Here is a 23,567-nt window from a genome sequence, read left to right as displayed (position 1 = left end):
TGGTATGTAAGTAGCCATTTTATATGAATGGGTTCAATTCCCAGTACAGTGGTACCTCAAGTTACATACGCTTCAGGTTACATATGCTTCAGGTTACAGACTCCGCTAACCCAGAAATAGTGCTTCAGGTTAAGAACTTTGCTTTAGCGGTGCGGCGGCAGCAGGAGGCCCCATTAGCTAAAGTGGTGCTTCAGGTTAAGAACAGTTTCAGGTTAAGAACGGACCTCTGGAACAAATTAAGTACTTAACCCGAGGTACCACTGTACAGTAAACACCAAAGCACAGAATCAGACTTCTAACTAGGGACAATTTTGCAATCCATTAAAATACTTACCTGTGTGCTTTCTTCCATGCATCTGCAGATGAGACAGTTTGAAATATCGTTTATTGCAGCCAGGATATTCACACATGAAAGGTCTTTTCTCATTTGTGTCACCTGCTGATCTAACAATCATAGGAGCTACTCCAGGTACTCGTCTCACATCCTATAATGGCATTAAGAATTTGGGTTATTATATGACCAGTTTTCAGAACTGGAAGCAGTGCATGCAATAACTGCTCCAATTATACTACCTTAATCTCAAAACATATCTATTGTAATTAATATTTATTTAATTTGTTTCTTAATCTTTTTTTCCCTTCCTGTAAAACAAGCTTTAACATATTACTGCTTAGCAAAAAAATGAAAATTTCGGGCCTTCAGTTAATAATCGCATGTCATCTGACATGCCAGACATAATATTTAGGAAAGTGCAATGCCACTTTGAAGTTTCCCATTTAGAGGAATATTGTAGCTTGTTCTAATGAAAATTATTTCTGTTGTTTCTTTTTCTTTAAGTCAGCCAATAGTTTCTCACTGAGTTTATTACTGATGCAGTGGAACAGTGGAGCAAAGATCCTGTATAGAATTGTAAAAAAAAAAGAAGTGTAAAAAATAATAATGCATGGCATAGAGAAAGTAGATAGAGAAAAGTTTTTCTCCCTCTCAAAGCGCTAGAACTCATGGACCTCCAATGAAGCTGAATGTTGGAGAATTCAAGGCGGGCAAAAGAAAGCTCTTCACACAGCACATAGTTAAAAGTATGGAAGCCACTCTCACAGGAGGCAGTGGTGGCCACCAAGTTAGATGGCTTTAAAAGGGGATTCAGCAGATTCATGGAGGATAAAGTAAATCAGTGGCTACTAGCCATGATGGCTGCCTCCATGGTCAGCTGCAGTAATTATTCTGAATGCCAGTTGCTGGAAACCACAGGAAGGGAGAGAATCCTGTCGTGCTCAGGTCCTGCTGGCGAGCTCCCTATGGGCATCTGGGACCATGGCCTGATCCAGTTCTTAACTTAAAAGCAGCAGTTTCCAATGACAGCCTGGAAATCCATTTAGAATTGTACATTTTCTGCAGTATACTTACCTGTATTCCTCTAAAGACTCCATGGGTGTGTATTCTATACTGGGCCCCACAGCTGTATAACATAGGGCCTGCATGGTTATCACTTTCATATCCTGTTGCATGGCTGAAAATAAAGAGAGGCCAAAGGTTGGAAATTAACTATATTCTGTTGATGAAGTATTAGCGACAGGCCTTCATTCAATCCGAAAACAACTAAACAGACCAAGGAAACGTAATGGAAACTTAATGGTTCTGTTTCAAACATAGGTTTCAAAGAGAGAACATAAGATTTGCCTAGTAGTGCTTTAAATTTTGATTACTGAAAAAAAAAAGTACAGATAGGGGTGGGGGAACACAGAGAAGCAAAAGTTAATGCAGCAGATACGTGCAAGTTATTTATCAGTTAAATGCCAAGTTGGCTATTGCTAATATCTTTGGAATGAGCAAAATGCCTCAGGTTTCACATTAAGTGCAGTGGGTTTTTGTCAGCACCTCATGACTCAGATATAACCAGATAGGACTGAGAAAGTGATGACATTTACAAGAACAGCAGTGGTGCAGCCACAGGATAGGATTACAAATCAGAGTCCTAACTATTTAACCCACATATCAGCTTGGAAGATGTACTGTAGCTTAACCTTTAGCAAAATCAACAAACAAGGAAATCGTTACCTTGTGGAAATCAATGATCCCCCTCTGTGCAGCAAGGATGCAACCCAAACATTTCCCTTGAAGTATTTAGGACTTTCAGTTTAAGGCTAAAAATAAGTGAATTTCATCCTGCAACATTTAACTTTCTATAAATATAAACCTGTATTTACCGGACTTCTGATAGCTGAGACACACACTTTTATTCTAAAATGAAACTGGACACCATTTCAGTCTTACACTTGAAGAAAAAAGTTTACCTTTAAGTCGTGTAAGAGTTAAGAAATTACACGACACCCATCCCTTGACTTCTGTATCAGTCATTGATCTCAGTCTGCTTCCTAATTGGAAATTCAATGGAACTTACTCCCGGATAACTGTGCAAGACTGCAAATATGCAGGACAATAGTAATTATAATAATTATAATTTATTATTTATACCCTGCCCATCTGGCTGAGTTTCCCCAGCCATTCTGGGCGGCTCCCAATCAAGTGTTAAAAACAATACAGCATTAAATATCCTATGCATCCTATGCATGCTTGTTTAGAAGTACATTTCATTGTGGCTTTCTCCGTAGTAAGTATGTTTTAAGGACTGTAGCCTCAGGTTGTTTGTTTCTTATGGCACAGCACACAGAATGGAAATTACTGGCATAGATGGAGACCTTTTGCGGGGGGACCATTTGTGCTCAGAACTCTTCTTTACCTTGAAGCTAGGTTACTTGCCCATGGGCAAACTTCTGGGGAATGCATGTCAGTTGTGGGAGCAGTCAAAGTGAATGTAGTTAGACACACACACACACACACACACACACACACACACACACACACACTATCTATCCTCCATCCAGGCAAGCAAGAAGTATTATCACAGTTCAAGGGACATTCCAGCCATATGTAGTGGCAGATGCAGAGCATGGCTGTTGAGGGTCATGGCCAGTGGGTGAGTATCCTGTATAGAGTCCTAAGGGCTAGAAGGTCCCATTCATCCCCCAGGCCTAAGGTGCTCCACCCCTGGTATAATCCAAGGAACCCTCTCCAAATATCACATCCTATTATAATGACCCAACACAAACAACATGGAAAAGGAAAGAGGCACAAATAAAAAATGGATTCTCTAACCCGCAGAACAATAAGAAACTGTAGATTTTATCCTCATCAGTCAGTCTGAATGTTATAGAATCATAGAACTGTAAAATTGGAAGGGATCCTGAGGGTCATCTAATGCAACTCCCTGCAGTGCAGGAATCCTGCCCACAGCCGTCCCTCGGTGGGCTCAAACCACCAACCTTTTGGTTAACGGCCACATGCACTAAACCATAGCACCACAGGAGGGCCCCAAGATGTATGTACCTATTCAATAAAATTTCCACTGCTGTTCCTAAGTAAAAGAACATCCATGTGTCTTTGTGCATTATGTAAGTACGGATGAATATATTATTATTACTACTACTTAGTATTACTTATAAAGTTGCCCTTCAACAAAAAATTCCTGGGTGGCTTACAAGCAAGACATTATTTTAAAAATACTGAATTAATAATTAAAATAAATAAAAGACAAAAACTATATTTGCAACAGCAACGGCATAAATAGTCTGTAGCCAACTAAGTCCTCCTCAAAGTTAGACCCGTTGATATTGATGTAATAAATTTAAGTCCATTGGTTTCAGTTGGTCTACTCAGAGTATGTCTTATTTGGATACAACCCACAGCCTGGATTATACTGCAAGAGCCCACAGTAGCCTAGAGCAGTATAAAACACAACTGCCAATTCAAACAGTTTGAACACCTTATTTCAAGTGCTAAAAAAAGATGCATTCACAACCGAGAAACAAAAAAGTACCCCCAAAATGTTAAGCAAGCATTATATATTTCTCTGTTTAGAAGACCAAAAAATACTTGATCCTTGGGACAGAAGAAATGTAAAATGATTGAGCATAATAGTATATAGTACATCCAAGGCTATTTAAATGTATATCTTATATAATAAAATGTGTGACGAAAAACAGAGCAGCTCTGAAGAATCATGACAACTCTGTTTAAAAAAAATCATAAAAAGATATCTGAAAAGTATGAATCCTTGAATTACTTCCTTCCACAACCTTTATTTTGTTGCACTGGCATTGTTCGTAAGATGGATAAACTAGAGCCCCAGGTTAATAAAGATGTACTAAGCTTTTTCTAGGGAATCCAGAGGCAAGTTAGCAAACATCAGCATAAAATATGAAAACTGAGTGATTCATCACCATCAACGCTGGATGTTTTTTAAACAGTTGGGGGGAAGTGGGGGGGGGGAGAGATTACACAGAACAGATACCACATTAAGCCATAACTTAATAGCCGTTCAAGAAAGAGATCAGGATTTTAGCATGGAGAAGCAGCCAAAAATGTGAGGCACAGGAAATATGCCACTTTCATTTAGGAAAATAATGAAATGATGTTCAATATGACTATTAAAACAATTGTCATCATAGCACTGAAAAATATACACTGCTGCTTTCTTTGGTAATAACGCTACTACCAAGCAGATGTATTATGAAGATTATTTACATATATTTTTTTAGAAAAAGTAAAACTCTGTTGAGGCATTCTCATTGCCCAAGCAAGGCCAGTGCCGCAGTCTAGAACAGTTAGGTACTCTTAAGCCCATTGCTTTCATTGAGCTCCGCTAATTGTACCTATTAAATTAGCTCCTCCATTTCCCCCTTCCTGCTTCAGCCCCCAACACCCCATCCAATCTTGTTGCAAAACGCCCAAAGAACACTTCCACTGGGGAGGGGAAGTTGGGAATGGGGTTCTGCCCATGCATATCCTGATCCGCACCTATTGCTTATTGCAGTCTTTGCCTTCTGAGTTCTAATTTGAATTATATTCAGGCTTAGAAACAGCACCAGGCAGCTCCCAGAAAATTTTATGATGGCAGGTACTTGACATTTGCTGGGACTCAGCGTTCTGGAAATCCTTTTAACGTGCTGATCATATTGGGAAGTCACCAATTTGAAGAAGAAAAGAACCAAAACTTTTTTTTTTTTGCAAGTGGAACTACCATAACCATGAAAAAAAGTAGTGGATGACGGAAATGTAGTTGGGTTATTAGTGTTTAAACTACATACCATGGGAGAAAGTAATTGTCAAAGATTGGCAGTGTTGTATAGATTTAATACACCTTTGTCACGGCTAAAATGGCCGCTGTTTCTTTAATGTGAATAAAGCTGGGTCAGCATGAGTCAGCGCCTGCACCAGGTTGTATATATAGAGTGAGAAATGTTAGTTTGTTGCTGAGTTGGGTTGGTTGGTTGGTTAGTTAGTGAAAGCTGGTAGTGTTGGTGTGTACAGTTGGTCAGTTGCTTTTGCACAAAGACTTTTAAGAATAAAACTCTGCAAGGATACTTTTCTCATGGACTCTTTTATGCCGACAAGGGTCTGAGGACCAGGCTGAGGAGACAAAGGGAGGTCAGAACCCTTTCCTTTTCTTTTTTTACAAACACTGACAGCCTTTTCTTTTTTTGGCTTAGATTGAATAAGATCTTTTTTAAGGACCAGCTTTTTTTCAGAAGCCATGCCAGGCTATGATGGGATAGGAAGGAGGTGAGAAAGCCCTGTTGTGAACAAAGAACACTGCATGCACTTCCATGCCAGCAAAATCAGGAGAAACAAAAGGTGGTATGCATCTATGAACATGTGTGACCTCAGCATGACCTATTTGGAAAGAGTGTGAAACATTGCTGATAAGCCCTCGTGTGTTCCGGTTTATGATTAATATATGACTTTGAACCTCTGCAGTTATTTAAATATAGTTTATTGTATATCGCTTTGGATTTTTTTAAAAAAGAGAAAACCCATAACCCCACTTAGGATGGGGAAGGGGTAGGCCGGCACAATCACCTCTCCACCAGCAGAGAGAAGTGGTGCTGGGTGGGGAGGCAGGTTCTGGGGCAGTAGAAGCTCTGAGTTTGGTTTGGTTTAATTGCAATTTAATTTTAGGGTCATATGAATTGATTATATTCGGAGTGTACTGTTTTAATATGAAAAAGAATTTATCACCCACCTTTCACCAGCAGGTCTGGGGGTAGGTTTGGACAATTTATGAATCAGTATTAAAAACAGTTAAATATAGCTGTGATTAGTGCATTGCAGGGAGTTGAACTACATGATCCTTTGGGTCCGTTATAACTCTGGTTCTATGAAATCACAGTCTTAGGAGCAGGGTTAGGGTCCTGAAAAACACATCTCATTTGTGCATGTGTGATTTTACCGAATGTCATATTATACATCACTTGATCTGTGTTTAAAGTTTACTCACAACAGAGTACATGAACTTGCTATTATTTCAGTGTCAACGATGCAGTGCCCACAGACACCAGCATGCCTGCTAGTACTTCCTATGGTGAAAGGTCTCAGAATATATCTATCTATTTATTTATACAGCGTTTTACCAAGTTTATAAACCTCTTCGCAGATTGAGGCTATCAAAGCAGTGTACAACACAATAAAAAGTAAGATAAATCCAAATTCTAAAAACAATTTAAACCACTTCTGCAAACTCTATAGATGTACAATTAATTTTTCACAAATGACTGGATCACACCTCAGGTGCCTAAACACTGGACACGTGCCTCATAATTAATTCCAGAGATCTGGAGCCACAACACTAAAAGCCCAGTTTGTAAGTGGACTTCCAGGGCAGGTGATACTCTCAGCAGCGCTGAATCTGGGGAGCACAGTTGCTGGACAGGGATATAGCGGTGGGCGTGGGGGTGGCTTAGGTAAGTTGTTTATGGTTCAAAAATACATGGTAACATGTTAGTTCTTCCTGCCCAGTTCCTTTTTTTCACAGGCTCAGACTCTTCTACGCTGAACACACCCCATTAAACTTTACTGGATTCCAGGATTGGATACCCACCTTCCCATTTGTTTTGAATGGAGGAGAGTTGCAAAGAGTTCCTCTCTCTTGAGTGTGGCAGTGGCTGATTTGGGTACCTTTCCCACTAATTAATGGGGTTGCTGACAGGTGAGTGATATGCCCACACCATGTTATGTTCCCATCTCCTTTTCTGCTCTTTTAGATGTGGTTGCGCCTTCAAAGTATCTACTGTGTGCTGTGCCACAACCATGGAACCATTTTGTGTTGCGTCACACCCCAATGGCAGCTGTTTTATGACTGGTGCCCATGGCACTTCCTCAAAATTCCAAGTGGGGCCCAAAGCTTGGTGACCCTTGAAGAGAGCTGTGCAAAGGACAGTGATTCCAACTATGAGTGTGCACACAGCAATGATGGATGTAGCCCTTTCAGAAAATCATCAGACGTACTAAAACCAAGTGTTTGACAAGTTGGGGCCTAAATCCAGCAACATCTACCTCTTCTGGAAGGCTGTTCCAGAAACTAGGTATGGAGATGATTTCAGTGTACACCACCCATCACTGTGTACTATTAGGGCTATGCCTATGTCCAATCACATATGCCCCCAAGCAGAATCTGCTATGGTACATTTTTAAAAAATCATTTCTCAGATTTTGAAAGCCTTTTCAAACATTTGTTGCAGTATAGTATGGGAAGGAAATCTTAACTGAATCACATAGGAGAATGACAGCAAGTATATAAAGGCTAAAATCTGTGAAGAGATATATAGAAGCCACATATTTCAATGCAAAGAAGGATGCCAATATTCATTAAGTTCTTCAAGAAGGAGGGAAACATCTGAAACACTACACTCCTGGGAATCCCTTATGAACAGTCCATGTATTTTAAAGATGTAAATCTTAAGAAGAGTAGCTTATGTTCATGGCAACTGAAACTGAAGGCGCTGTGTTTTGTAACTCTCTCAGCCAAAGAAGACAGATAACTATTTTGGCTCATATTACCAACGATGAGGCTATGTCTAGCTCTGATTTTCCACAGATTCTACAATCTTGGCCTATACCAAAACATTTAAATTGACTTTACCATAGATCGTTCATCATGATTCCATCTTCTCTTTGCTTTTTCCTCCTAAACAACCCAGGTCGCATCACTGCTAAAAGTCTGCACTTATGGATGCATAGAATGCCATTTACTGTCTTCATTCTACTTTCAATATTTCTGTTTAAGCCAGGGGGTTTCCTCCACCACCACCACTCAGATCCCTAAAGAGTAACCTCTTCCTTGCTTGAATTACTTGGATCTCAGACAAGGTTTATATGCTTCTTCATTTTGCAGGATATTTTCTCTAGAAGAGACAAAACATCATATCTAAAGAGGAAATTGCAGACAATGAAGGAGAAAAGTCCGAAATGGCCTCCAAAAAAAAAAAAAAAGGCAGAAGTGAGTATTGTATTGAGTTTTTTTTAAAAAAATCAAAACCATGTAATGTGATGGATTGTTGAGAAACTGGGTATTCTTTCCATTTTTTCTCTCCTGTGAGTTACATGCCAGATGTCAAAGGTACCGCTGGAAACATTGGCCTCAGTTCATTACCACGTTACCGTTAATTTTACATTACTATGTAATGTGAATTTTATCCTGCACATTTTTTTTTGCAATGTAACAAGTACCATATCTGAATGGGATGCAAGAGTGCATTATTGTTATTGTTGTTGTTATTATTATTATTTATTTGTATCCTGCATTTTTGCCTGACAGGGGCTCATGCAAGTCTGCAAACACATTACATGGGTCATACAATAACGTTCACCAAGGAAGTAGTTTAAGAATCATTTAATCAGTTGGAGGTATGTGCTGTTAATATTATTCCCATCTGTGCTCAAACTATCCAGCAGAGATGGGAAAACTGTGATCTTCCAGATGTTGTTGGGTTTGCACTTCCATCAGCCCCAGCCAGTGGTCAGGGATTATGGCATTTGTGGTTCAATAACATCTGGAGGGTCGTGGGTTCCCAAGCCCTGCAACAGAGGATATAACAGTTTGCTACATCCTAGGAATAGGGCTTATTTGTTTTTATAAGCTTACCAAGATGAATAAGTAGCATCATTAACTTCCGTTTATTCGCAACCACACCACTGAGATAACTACAGGTTTTGATTTTCAGTCATCTTAGCATGACTTTATATGTAGCAGTTTCCATATAATAAATGACACGTTTTCTCAGTGCTGCCATAGCAACATAAACAATGCGCTCTTTCATACTGTTCTCACTGTAAATTTGCTTACTGGCCCAATTTTATTTCCTTTCTTTTTTAAGGGGGGATGGGACTCCTGATGTCCAACACATAGAAAATGAGCTGAAATAGAAAAAGTGTTGTTTTTTAATTGCTAGCATATGCAGTGCAGAATCATTTGAAACAAGTAGCACTGAATAAGAGTGCTATCTAATAATGCTACCTCCCCATAATTAGATAGTATACATTTTGGTTAAGATTTCCAGTGACATGTTAGGATATCTCTTGCACTATAGGTTAATCCATTTCTGTTTAGTGTCATGTCAAACTCACATTACTTACACTCTATCTTTATTTAGTTTTCAGCTCATTCCAGGGCTTCTGTATAATAAGGACATACTATGTCTGCTCATGCTGGATTGGGGGGGAGGGGAGACCTGGATGAGCAACTACTTCTTCATCATCTTTATGTCTCCCTTCCCACTATTTTTATTTTTTTTAGAAAGAATCTCTTGACAATAATTGATTATGTGTGGATGGGGAATGCTCAGATCTAATTTTTCGTGCTTCTGTTAGGGCTTGGTTTCAACAAATACACAAAGCATAGTCAGGAAAAACTAATTCAGAGCCTCAAATGAGAGGGTGTGGAGGAATTCCAAGACAGAGAAATGTGCACTTAACACACGTTGGTCTCAGTGACCAACTAGGCTTTTTGAACTGTGGGATTTCAGTCCACAAATAAATATTGTTATAAGATAGGATAAGGAATTTTGCTTTTCTTCAAACCAAAATTATTTTCAACATGCTAACACCAGAAGGATCCAACTATTAGCTATTGCAGTGGTACCTTAGGTTATAAAACGCCTCGGGTTACAAACACTTTGGGTTACAAACACTTTGGGTTACAGACTCCACTAACCCAGAAGTAGTACCTCGGGTTAAGAGCTTTACCTCAGGATGAGAACAGAAATCATGTGGTGGCGGCGCAGTGGCAGCAGGAGGCCCCATTAGTTAAAGTGGTACCTCAGGCTAAGAATGGTTTCAGGTTAAGAACGGACCTCCAGAACAAATTAAGTTCGTAATGAGAGGTACCACTGTAGTTAATTAATACTGATCTATCTTTTAAAAAATAAAATAAAATGCTGCAGCTTTACTCTCAGAAGATGGAAGTAAACACCTTGCCAGAAAAAAGCAATTACATATAAATGAAAATAAAGCAATTATAATTATTTAAAATATAGTGAATCATTTTTTCATACATTCGTGAAAATGTATTTTCTTATTTTCTCTCAAAGGTTCATTTCAAATCTACACACCAGATACAAATATCATTTATAAGTCACACAGTCGAAAGGTTCTACTCCACCAAAACATGCTAGGCAACATTAAATTCTGTGAGTTGTCCTCTGATTGCTATACTTATAATGACCTTCATCTCCCCACTCTGTTCAAACTTCAGGAAAGAAAGGAGTGCACTGTCCATAACCGCCCCCATATCCTGCCTGCAGCCTCATCAAATATCTTTAGTAGCATGCGGCTCCTTCAAGAAGGACGTCCTGCTTCCAGGGTAACAGGAAACAATTTCTGGGCAAGCAGTGGCCAGACTGGAGCCCACTCCCTACAGGTGGGAGAGAACAACAGTCCGGTCCATAGGGAGGAAGCTAAGGAAAATGGGAGGGACAGCGGAAAAGCAAAGGCAAAGGATGTAAGATCTATGAGAATCCAAGGTAATAAAAGGACGCGAGAGACAGAAAAAGTATAAAGAAATGGTTAGGAAGATTAAAATAAGACATTTGAAAAGGGATGGAGAAAAGGAAAGCGTGGGCTGTGTCATTGTTACTGTCAGGAGCCACTGTGGCTGGAACCGGGAGCCACTGTGGCTTTGATCTGAGCTCTGTTGCTCTTTTTGTGAGCAAGCAAGGCCACAGACTAAAACCATCTCCAGGCCCATAGTCCTGCCTCAGGCTCCACAGCCCATCCAAGCAGACCACTGGTCTCTTCTGACCTGGCAAAGCTGTAAAAGCTTCCACATCAGCCTTAGGGTTTCCCCTCTTTGGGGCCAGTTGACAGAAAATTAAAGGGCCAAACAAGGTTTTCCCCACCTATCCACCCTCCATTATGTATCATAAGTAAATAAAATCCTGTTGTATTGGACCCTGCCTCCACAGCCTTTCCAAACTGATGAACTTTAGCACTTGGGTCCATTCCAAACCCAGAGAACTCAATTCCCCAACCCCAGGCATCACCCAGACCCCAACATCTGACATCCTTGGTCAGGCTTGGGTTTGTACTAGGCCATAGTCAGCTTGGCCTTTTCTATGTGGTTACTATGCCCAAACCTTATTTTTCTGTCTGCTGGCCCTGGTCCTAGGTACTCTCCATCTCGCCAGCTCCCTGCGACACAGTCCTGCAGTTTTGGGAGGGCTGGATGCAATAGGCACAGATTTTGATCAGGTCCATTTATGGAGTTATTTCAAAAAGCTGCAAGTTTATTCAAGGTGTATGGTTTTGTTAAGAAATGCTGGTGAAAAATAGTGTCTCTGTTCTGAAAGTCACCCCAAAAATAAAAAGGCTGGTTAGGCCAGAACACCATCCACAGCAATGAATGAATGCTGTCGCAGCCAAGGCATCTATGGAACTATCAGGCTGCAGTCATGTATGTTCTTACCTGAGAGTAAGTTCAACTGAACTCAATGGGACTTACTTTTGAGTAGACATAAATAAGATTTCACTGTACATCAATGGATACTGGAAATCTACAAGCTTAAACCAGTGTAAGTGAAAGCATGATTATCAGAAGTGCTTATGACTGCACCATATATATTTTTTCAAATGTTATAAAATGAATGTAATCCGCACCTATAATGTGTTATATAAATGATTCTAGCTCATAACAAATTAGATAATATTGCTCTCTTGTGCCCTTTAACTGCTTAACACGCTCAAGAAAAAAATGGTTTTATTGAGCATTTCAAAATCTAATACACACACAAACATAAACAGCCAGGATGTCAGTGGCAAATATCCACATGCTAAGAAGTTTAATATTTTGATAAGTCGTTTTATCAAAAAATAAATTATATCATAATTCTGCAATATAAGAGTGATTTAAAAACAAAACATAAACATAAACCTTACCCCTTAAGTTGAGATCCCAAGTTCATTTGATTCCATGTCATGCATTCAAGCTGTGAGGTCATTTGGTATAAATTGTCACTGTTACAAAAATATTTAAAGTTAGAACTAAAGTTATGTGATCCAGTTCAAATAATTTGTTTTAACTGAGAAGCAATATTCTTATTTTCTTCTTTAAAAAAAACATTTCAAAAATAAAGGTAAACCAGTTTAAAGTAATTTATTGCTTTGCCAGCATGGTGCTTATCTGTAAGGCTGAATTAAAAAGAAAGAAAAGAATAAAAAAAGAGGAGGATATCAGAGGAGAATATATCATACTACTTTCAGGGTAGCATTCAACTAAGTTTTATTTAGAATAGACTCACTGAAATTAATAAACAAGAATAAGTTAAGGTCATTAATTTCAGTGGGTCTACTCAGAGTAACACTTAGTTGAATACTTCCCTTATAGTGTTTTTAAAATGTCCATAAAATATGATATAACGAAATTAGTTCTGCAAAGAAGAAAAACATTACATGCAATTAAATTACAGTATTTATAGACCCATAACAGCAAATTATTGCTTTGGGGGAGCTGGGGTGGAATTCAGCATCACGCTCTTTTGATCTGAACCCCCCTTTCCTTTCCCCATGTGATATTCTGGGGGTTCTCCAGGATCCCTCCTCATCAACCTTTAGGGGTGTAGGGGTATGGAGGAGGAGAGGATGGAAAGCCCTATAATGCAAGTAGAAGTCCTTCTTTAGGGCTTCAGCTGATGGGGCTCAGTTCCACCTATATTTTTTTACTCTTCACTGAAGACTGCAATAGTTAATTAACTGAAACAGCTATAGGGATAGGTGATTAATATTGCTTCATAAAGTAACTTGACTCCAAGGGGGAAAAAACCATAAGAACCTGAACTTCAAACCAGCTATGAAGTTTGTGAACACAAATGCTTTTTATTGTTTCACTTTTATTATTATTAAAACATTCTTAGGTAACATCACCTTAATGTTATTAATATAATATCTGGTGACTATTCTTGGGGCATTGACGTGGGCAAAAGGTGGTATGTAAATGTTTCTATTTTTAAAAAGGAGAACTAAAATAGCTGCAAGACCCATTACATGATTGTCATTGGACACTTCCACCCCATAACAGCAGGTTAGTACTGTAGTGATCCAAGCAAATACTTACTGCACATAGGTGCCAACTCCCTGAGGCCCTGGGTGCCCAAGCACCCACAAAATTACTCACGAAGGGGCCACACACCTACAAATTTCGGTTCTATGGTCATGCATGCTGCATGGGCACCCACAGCCCCAGGTACCCACAGTCGCAGGGCCACACTGGTGCTCCTGTTACTGCATAGTTCTTTCAGAGGACTAATTATTACATGGAAATGCTCCCATTTCCTTGGAGCTCTTAGGAGAAAAGTACTTTGGCTACCTCATGAGAAGAGAAGACTCCCTGGAAAAGACCCTGATGTTGGGAAAGATTGAGAGCACAAGGAGAAGGGGATGACAGAGGACGAGATGGTTGGACAGTGTTCTCGAAGCTACCAGCATGAGTTTGACCAAACTGCGGGAGGCAGTGGAAGACAGGAGGGCCTGGCGTGCTCTGGTCCACGGGGTCACGAAGAGTCAGACACAACTAAACGACTAAACAACAACAACAAACAGCTAAGATCAACTTTCTTACAAGTTGCTAAAGGAACCTTCCTGGTGAAGGAAAAGAAGTTACCTTCCTTGATTCTCATTCATACTTGCATCAGGGGTAAGACAACATAAAGCCCCAGGGCCATATCAGCAGTGGCGTAGCGTGGGTTGTCAGCACCCGGGGCAAGGCAAGTAATTTGCGCCCCCTAACCCGTGGAGAGTGAGTGAGCCAGGTAGGGGCAGAGAGCTGCGAGTGCGAGCGCGCGCCCCCCAGATGTTGCGCCCGGTGCGGCCGGCCCCCCCTGCACCCCCCACGCTACGCCACTGCATATCAGGCACCCCAAGACTTTCTTGCAGCCTGCACATAGCCCTGCTCTGCTATCAGACATCCATTTGCCCCTGTTCTTTGTTATCAGAAAACATTATTCTGGGGAAAGTCTTGGTGTGCTGGCCATTCACTGTGAATTTTGAGATACAGATAGATAGAGGTAGAGATAGATACACACAAACACACACACCACTATAAATCACCAAACCTTTCTAAATTTAATTAGAACTAATTTCACTCAAATATATATTTTTATACCATTTTCTCTTCAGATTTCACTGGACCACTTTTAATATACACCCTTAGAAGCAAAGAAATAAAGTTAAATGACTTCAGCTGCGAAGTATGTGTAATATCATTTGTCATTACCGCTGAATGCTATTATTCATGAGAGTGTCTAAACTGCTATTATGTGACTACAATGTCCTGCATATCAGCTCAGAAATTGTTAAGACTCTCCTGCAGTTTCCCCATTTGCAACAGCAGCTCGTGCTGGTCTGTGCCACTACATCTTGCAATTCCATGAATTCTTCCTGTAATGCTGATGTAATTAATTCCTCCAGGGCCCTGATTTTTATTAGAAGCGCCAGACCTCTGCATTTACAGCAGGAGATTTTCCTTTAACTTTATTTCATTTGACAGTTCATTTATAAGGGCCTCCTCCACAAGATCTCCTTTTTTCCTTCATTTGCTTTTTCATCAAGTAGTACACTTACTCATCTTGTCACCAGCAGAAAGCCACTCAGGTTGCCAGGTCCAGGCCCTGAAATGACTTGTATGTATATTTTTATGAGTTACACTGAATGGAGATTTCTGCTAGGGCAGCCTTTTCATCTTGCAGTGCAGTAGTGACAGAAGTAGCCACACCATATGCAGTTTTTGCTTGAATGGAAAACCCATTTTTATATATGTAGATACAGGAGAAGGCAATTGCCAAAAGGATTTAGAAATCAGGACAATTTTTGAACTCAGGCACAGGTTGCAGTATCTTAAGAACCTAAGCAGAAGTCTGCTAGATCAAAGCAGGGATCCATTTAGTCCAGCATACAGCTTCCCCCAGAGGCTAACCAGATACCCACTGGGAAACCACAAATAGGTCATGAAGGAAGGCAATACATCTCAAACTGTTGCTTATGAACAAGCAGGTTCCAGGTAGCCATCATAACTAATAACCATTGATAGAAAGACTCATGGAGCAAAATCAGCCTAACTGCCTTTCAAAGCCATCTAACCTAATGGTTGTCACCAAATTAAATAGCAGTGAGTTCTATACATTAATTATGCTTTTGTGGAGTACCTAGTTTCTCCAAAATCTGCTGTAAAATAGTTTCATTGAGTAACCTCAAATTCTGGTGTTACAGTAGGGAGAAAACTGCTCCCTATCCACTTTGAGAACACTGTTTGTGGTTTTATATCAGGACCTCCCTTGCTCACATTTTTCTAAACTAAAAAACATAAAATGTTTAAACCTTTCCTCATTTGGATGCTGCTCCTAACTCCTTGGTCATTTTAGTTGCCCTTCTTTTGCACTTTTCCTAGTTCTACAATATTATAGATCCATGCTATTGACTCTAGCTAAGCATTCAGTATTCTGTCATTATAAAACCTGAAAATTCCGTTTGTCATGCAGTCAGGACAACTTGTATCTACTTTGTATGGAGAAGCAACTAGTGAGGGGTATAATCTGACCAAATGTTTGTTTGTTTATTACACAAATTTATAGGCTGCTTCACAGTTTAAAGCCAGCCATGCACTGAACATGGTAAAAACTGAGCAAAACACAGATATGGATGCTCTAAGAAAAATAAAATCAGTTCAATGAACTCTAAAAACAAGAAAACAGACCGTGTAAACTCTAAAAAACAGTGAGAAACAATTCCATCAGATATAAAACTGATCTTCCAAAAATTGCTGGGTTGAAAATCTTGAAAATTCTGATGAAGAATGGATAAGTTATATACCAGTTTTTGCACTACAGCCTTCACACTATTTTGTGCCTATCCAAAACATACATTAAATTTACCCTGTTGGCAGTTTAGATTGTGTCGAAAATTGAATGGCATTATGCCTTTTGCCAGTTTAGTGAAAATCCAGTGTGTATTGCTTAAGTTTTGAGAATTCAAAGTTTCTGTTTTAATCAATCATTTAAGTGAGGCAGGGGTCACCAACCTTTTTTGGACCCATGAACACATTTGCAAACAAGAGAAACTGTCATGGGCACCACACATTAGCAGTGTGCGTTGGCTGCATAGGCAGAATAATGAGACAAATTGTGGTGATTTGAGGGTCCACCCAGCCCCCTCCAGGGTTGAAGCACAATGTCAATAAACCCCACTGGGTAGGATCAGGGCTCCCAAAAGCCTCATGTTGTCCTGTCACTCTGTTGTTTTTCTTCTATACTTTTCTGAACTCTTAGCTTTATATTTTTCTATATCTCCTTGTTTCTCTAGTCTGTGGACTTTGCAAGAAGTGAGGCTGTGCAAACTGGTTCCTGCAGAGCATTGAAGAACTGTGGATTGTTTGTTAAAGCACAGCAGTGAGGGATTAAAAAAAAAAAGTTTAAAGCATCATTGACTTTTTGAAAATCCTGTGTTGCTCTGCTTTAACACACACATAAAAATAGAGCTTCATGCTTAAGGTCTGTTGGAGGCCTGAGGACACAAGCAAGTCCTGGATTTATTTATTTTTAAATGTACAAGGAAGAGTATACAATACTTGGGCACCTATTAATTATTTTAAGGTAAAAAAGAGCAAAAAACAAACCTCTCTCCCTCTGTTGAAAACATGATGTTAATATGAATAGTGGAGTCCAAATGGCCTAATAAAGATATTGCCCTAATCCAGTTTTTATAGAAGAAAGCTCCTGACAAAAGCCCCCTGACCAATATGTCTGAATTTTGGCAGACTTAAATTTGTGCCTGTAAATTTCATCCACTTTGGACAAAAGGGGGGAAAGGAAATTCCTGATTATGATGAATGGGGACCACAAAGCTTTGTTTTACGCAGAATGGCTCAGAACTCAAAGCAGAGATCAAAACTTGATAGAGCACGGAGGAGGGGTGCCAACTTGAATAAACTATTGGGAACCCAGGTAACCCCTGCCCCACATAATTGATCGTAAGACGTGGAGCACGCACACCATTTGAATGGCAATTCCATTCAACTTGGGGGGGTTGGCCCCCTCAAATATTTTATTGGGGGGAGCCGAAGGGACCTTGTTGCTAGGAGTTGGCTCCTATGGCACAGAGTGAATGAAAAAAAGATCAGCTTTTTTTTTTAATGCACAGGGTCTTATGCACACATCCCTAACCACACACACACACACACACCACAAACAAGCAGTGTAGCAGACCTCTTTGTTTCCATAATGGGAAGGACCCTGTGGGCACATGCAATGTCTCTGTGGATGCATGTTCACCTGCTGGTGCCACATTGGTCACCCCTGAACTAAGGACAGGTATTGTGGCACATGGCTGTGTAATTGATTGAAGCCTGCCTCCCAGAAGAAAAACAGCTGCTGTTGAAGTGAGCAGGCTGTAAAGTGGAAGGCAATGCACAGGGGTGTAAATGCTGCAATTATGCAGACTCATTAACATACGTAATATAACCCTAAGACTGCAATTTGAAGAGAAGAGTTTCTGAATGGGTGGTGCACAGTAATTGATTGCTGCTGTAGAAGTGTCAATGCAACCTCAGGTCACTTCTACAGGAGGACCTTTGCCTTAGAAGATACCTCTTTGACCAGAATGATCAGATTATTCCCCTGACCGTGCAATCAATCTACTTAGAAGTTAGGCCCATTAAATAAATTGGGAATTACTCCCAGGTAAGTGTGTATAGGAATGCAGTCCAAAGATGCTGTTGCTAGTTTCTGTTTCTACTCCAGTCATTCATGACAATGAACCAGAATAGAAGCCTGGAAGATCCAGAGAATGAGCAAGTAAGGAAATAAATAAATACTGTTTCTGATTTATGAGGGAGCAGAAAATAATTCCATGAATTATTGGAATTCTTCTTGGCTAGAAGAACTTCTGTCATATAACATAGTGTTGTGAGTGGTTGAGGGCTTAGGCTGTATGCCTGAGTTCCTTCTAATTCCTGGATGCAGCTGGAATAGCCAGGCCAGCTTCTTGGTAATGCCTTACCAAGTATGTGGGTAGGCCTCCCCTCCCTCAACTGGCTGGTAGTTAGAAGGACAAAAGCCAGAGTTTTGAGAGAGAGAGCTGGGCTAGAAACAGGAGGCAGGCAGAAGCCTGAGAGACATACTTGATATCTGCTTGAATCCAAGGCTGTGACTATGGGAGACACAAGACCTTCTCGGGGCATTAATGCTGTGAGCCCCTCCATTGTAGGCTCAGGTTGAATATATGTGTAAATAAACCATATATCATAAAGACACCCCCGTCTCCACTGTCCCTCATTAGGAGGAAACCGAACCCTGGGTCAGTGCCTGTAACCCCTGGAATCTTGCGCCACTCATAGATTGGGATGGCACACAACAGTATTCAAATCTCATTAAAATTGGCTTACATATCAACATGCAATAGAATACATTTTTTGAACCAATGGATCTATTCAAATATCTGCTTTAAATGAGTCTGAAGTACTAGAACTAATTGGAAATAATTGGATTGTTTCAATTATTATGAACTGAACCAATGGATCTATTCAAATATCTGCTTTAAATGAGTCTGAAGTACTAGAACTAATTGGAAATAATTGGATTGTTTCAATTATTATGAACTGAACCTCCTAAGACAGTGCAAAGAAAGTACTACAAAAGTCAGTCTTGCCTTCCAGAGATGTTTTGAAAATGAAGTAGGGGGAGGGGAAGACATTCATACAACAGGGATTAATGTCAGTTGGAGTGAAATAAAAGGAAGTTAACTTTAAGCAAAAAAAAGGAGGGGGGACTTAAAAGGAAACCAGTAGTAGATCATATAGAGTTTGTTTTGGCCTGTACTGCTGCCTACGAGTTCTTGACCTTGGTGCAGAAAGAGCTATAATCTGCGCTGCAACTCCTCCTCTCTTAAAGTCTTTGTAAGTGTGACTCATAGTAAATTTTCAGCATTAAACATGTTTACTACATCAAACTGCATCAAACTGATACAGAAAAGTTCACAGTGTCATTTTAATAGATCCGCAACTGTTGGATATCTAATGCATGTTTGGAGTCGGTGTTTCTTTGCCTTCTGCGCCTGACCATCAAACACCAACACAACGTTCTTGAAAAACAGATATTATGTTGCAGCTAGGGTTGCCAAGTCAACAATGAGGAGATTCCTGTCTGTTAAGGGTTATATAGAACGAACAAATATTTTTTCCAGATACAGCTTTCCTACTTAACAGTTTTGCTATGACAGGAGAAGCTGTATTTGGGCAAATTCTCCTTTTCAAATATTTCACTCATGCAGCATAATCCCATGCAAGTTTTTCAGACTCGCTCAGTTCAATTCATAAACTGTGTATACACGTAGCCTTTCACACATACAGGGCTTGTTTCTTCACAGTGTGCTTTTGTACGTAACGGTTTGCAATTGTACACAACTTCCTCTAAGGCAGCAGCTAATATCTGTGTGGCTATGCACACCGGTGGGCATGTTTTCCAACTAGTGCACGCTGGTGTTCTCTAGACCCCTCTCCTCAATTAGTATGAGGAGAACTAATTGAGGAGAGAACTCCGCTGAGTTCAGGTACTTTTTGCCCTTTCGAAAGAGAGAGGTGGAAACTGGTGTGCTGATACACTGGTATTCAGAAGTACACAGAGGTGAGTAAGTCACTGTACTGTTTCCTGTTTTACTTATTTCGTTCACTGACAAGTTAAACATGGTGAGGGGGGTGGCACAGCCCTGCAATGTCAGTAGGTCTGCCCCAGTAGGAGGTGACCTGACAAAGCACTCTCTCTGTACACACGTCTGCAGCAAGCGCTTGAGAAGTGCATGCTAGGCACAAAGCAGATTACAACGGTTTCAGCAAAATGTGCTTTGGATTGGCAAATACTGCAGGATGGGGATGGCATTGGGATGATGTCATGCATACAGGCACTCCAAAAAGGCACCTGTATCTAGCACTGGCTGCACGTTATCACACAGTGTGTACACACACTCATAGATAAAGGAGCTATCCTGGCAACTGTTCTTGCTACAAGGAAGAAACATTTACTAAAACAAAAGCAGGACCAAAAAAAAAAAAGTCCACCATAATATTTGTACTGTGAAAAGTTATAGGATTCCAGTAGGAAGCTAGGGACATGCACAGATTGGAAATGAAGCTTCCTTGAAAAGGGAGGAGTGCAGAGAGAAGAAACTGCATGGTGCATCTGCAGCAGCACAAATCAACACCTTCCAGCAGTTTTATTAAAGTGCTAACCAAGTCAGTAGGTGCTATGGCTTTTTAATAGTTACTGAAAAGTACAAAAGTACTTTCACCCTATGCTTTTGGGTACTTTGACGAAACTGTTTTTAGAAGTTGTTTCTTTGGCCATGGATGGATCAAGCTGTTAAATGGAGGGACACTGAGTGATACAGATTTGAACAGCTCTGCTCATGTTATAAACTGCAAAACGTATCTGCTTAGTACATAATCCGGTTGCTTTGTCAGAATTATGAGAACATCAGTGTTAAATAAAGTTTAGTCCACAGTTGCAAATAAAGTTAGGAAAACACACTGTAAATGATATTTTAAACCTCAAAAACAAAAAAATGGTATAAATTGGGGCTCTAAAGATCAGATTTTTAAACAGGTTCTTGTCCACAGTACTAGGACTCCACGTGTGCAGATGCACACACCAAGCTATGGTATCCCCATTTCCTGCTTCTTAGCAACGTATGCACAGAGCTGTCATGCCCATTGGTATAGTGGAGCAGGAACACAGGGGAGCAAAGCTCTGATACTTCTCTGCATAGAAAGAGCAGTGGTGTAATATGCCAGGACTTCATTTGCCAGAGTTGTAAGGGGTTTTTTGGGGGGGGGGATGGAGGACAGAATGGAAAGGCTCACCCAGTAACTAGCTCAAGTTCACTCAGTGAGTTTGATGTCTGAATGGAGATGTGAACCTAGGTCTCTCCGGCCCAAATCCAACACGCAAACCAGTACACACACACACCTGTTGCCAGATCACTATTCTATGACTGCCATAGCTGATCGTAATAAAATGGGTTTTATACTATGTACTATGTACTGTTGCTCTTTGGTGGGGTGGACGTGTATCAACAAGTTGCTGCATTTTTGCATTTTCCTCAGGGAGCGTGGCTGTGGGAACCATCATGAGAAGCTCCTGCACTTCAAAATGTACTGCTACTTGTTATGCCATGGCCTTCAAAATAGAAATAATGGAAGCATCAGAGTAAGGACATGATGTAAGTGAGTGGAAGCACACCACTTTCTTGCTTAGGAACCAAATCTTCTGGAGCCTGTACCCCACTCCTTTGCTACTGGGCATTCTGCAGTGTCTTGGCATCGAGGAGTTTTCCATAGGAGGGTGGTTCTGGTCCAAAGAGGGCTCCTGTGCAGCTCAGAAGGCTTACTACCCAGTTTGATCAACAGGACTACTATCTCTAAAATAATGGAAGTTATCTTATTGAAATTCTAGCTGTTATTAAGTCAGTGGAATGAATATTATTATTTTTTCATAAACAAGTTACTGTGGTCACTGACAGGAGTTGTGCTCAGTGAGTGAATGTCTTGCCAGCCAGTCATTAAATATTATTAATTGGGCTTCCAAAGATAGTATCCTTGAGAAATGTAGTCATTTCAGTTTCTCAGAGTTTGCTCCTCAGTTTTCATACTGAGTATCTTCATATCTACCACAATGGGGAGGCGAAACTAAACAAATTCTCAAATGGATGAAGAAGTAGGTTAAGGTGGTAGGGGCACTTTGATAACATGCATATTTGGTTTGAAATAGTAAGTCCCATTGAAGTGGTTCCTATAGAGCAACATCTTGACGTGTAGTACCGGGGTGTAAGCAAGGGGAGAAAGGTGGGGGCCCCTCAACCAATCCAACCGGAAGGCCAGCTTATGAGGAAAGTAGTTTGCAGAAGGCTAATGCCACAGCGAGGCCTTTGGAGTCAACAAATCATGGTTCTGCAAGTTACTCTTGGGCAACCTAAACCAGAAAACCGCGCGGACTGTGTGCGAGGCCAATCAGGTGAGAGATGCATTACTTGGGCAGAAAAGAGCTACCCTTAATCCGACAATAATGAATGGGACATAGAATCTAGGGAGCCTATTAGAGCCGAAGTCTTGGCTACACAATGCATCTCTTTCCGCTTCGTTTGCTGCCGCATTGCTTCTGGCACCGATCGGTGAGCGACAAGCAGAGCCTAGCGGATACTTTGTTCGGTTCCGCTAACGGCTGACACCCCAGCCCTGCTCCACTCGGATCTCACTCATTAAGCTTAATGAAGCAAGCGCAGCGCTCGGCTCCGCGACTCCTGCCGAGCAACACCTCCGAAGGTGGAGAGGCGCTCAGGTTCGCGCGCCCCTCCCCGCCCCACCTTGGCCCTCCTTACAGGACCCTTGTGGGGTTTCGCGGGGCGGAGACCTTTGATCTGCCCTAATCTGAAATAATGAAAGAGGCACAGGAATCTCCGCAGCCCCGATTTACTGGAACCATGTTCAGGAGGGTACCCGACGCAGGCAGACTTGGGAGCAGGCTCCTTTAGAAACAGTGGAACTGACTGCTAAACACACCCAGCAAAGAAAGAAATCGTGGTGTCCCACAGAGGTGCGCATTGCGCAGAGGAGATTTGCTCCCCACAGTTATTCCTGTGCAACATCTCTCTCGCTCTCTCTCTCCATCCATCCGATCCATGCATCCCATTTTTCCGGCGTCTCCTCCTTCAGTGACTTCAAGTCAGGCTCACTAGCAAAGGGGCTTCTAGAACTGAGCGGCACAATATCAATCAGTAGAGTTAGAACGAAAGTCCGCGTCGCTCTCCTTTGCAGGAGTACATTGTTTTTGCGCCGCACGTTTCTTAGCAGCTCCCTAGACATGGGACTGGTTCCAAGTTCACCAAAAGTTGAAGCATAGGTGGGAGAGAGCGGAGTGGAGGGTTTTGTTCGGGCTCCTAAACAAGCTCAAAACAAACTTAAAAGGTGCTTCGCTCTTCTCGCCTCGGCCCCTGGCCCGCTCCACCATCGCTTCAAAGCAAAGGGCAAGAGCTACCGGTCCCAAGGCAAAGGGTAGCAGATGGGGGTTGTTTTGATTTTTAAACGCCTGCTGGACGGGCCACAAAGCTAAGCCCGGATAGAATGGAAAGGGACGGTTTTGTTTAAAATCAACACAGTGTGGATGGCCTTGAGCGAGTTACATTTTCAACCTCGGTTCCCCCG

General features: G+C 41.0%; 1 protein-coding gene across 9 annotated transcripts in view; it reads right to left on the bottom strand.

Annotated features, from left to right (window-relative positions):
- The window catches only part of WT1 (WT1 transcription factor), a 51,874-nt gene that overhangs the window by 15,314 nt on the left and 12,993 nt on the right, over window positions 1-23,567 (bottom strand). For 5 of the 9 annotated variants that reach the window (XR_014544699.1, XR_014544700.1, XM_083599698.1 and 2 more), the window contains exons 4-6: window positions 12,269-12,346; window positions 1,409-1,511; window positions 335-485 (exon numbers count right to left, since the gene is read on the bottom strand). Coding sequence is in view for 5 of the 9 variants with exons in the window: in XM_083599698.1 (XP_083455824.1) it covers window positions 335-485; window positions 1,409-1,511; window positions 12,269-12,346 (332 nt within the window). In the remaining 4 variants the exon portion in view is untranslated. The remainder of the gene's footprint in view (window positions 1-334; window positions 486-1,408; window positions 1,512-12,268; window positions 12,347-23,567) is intronic. The other 4 variants (XR_014544701.1, XR_014544702.1, XM_083599700.1 and 1 more) reach the window with 1 other exon arrangement.

The sequence above is a fragment of the Podarcis filfolensis genome (assembly GCF_964270895.1).
Source record: "Podarcis filfolensis genome assembly, chromosome: 1".
Lineage (NCBI taxonomy): Eukaryota > Metazoa > Chordata > Lepidosauria > Squamata > Lacertidae > Podarcis > Podarcis filfolensis.
The sequence above is the reverse complement of the archived record's forward strand: the minus strand, read 5'-3'. Positions and strand labels throughout refer to the sequence as shown.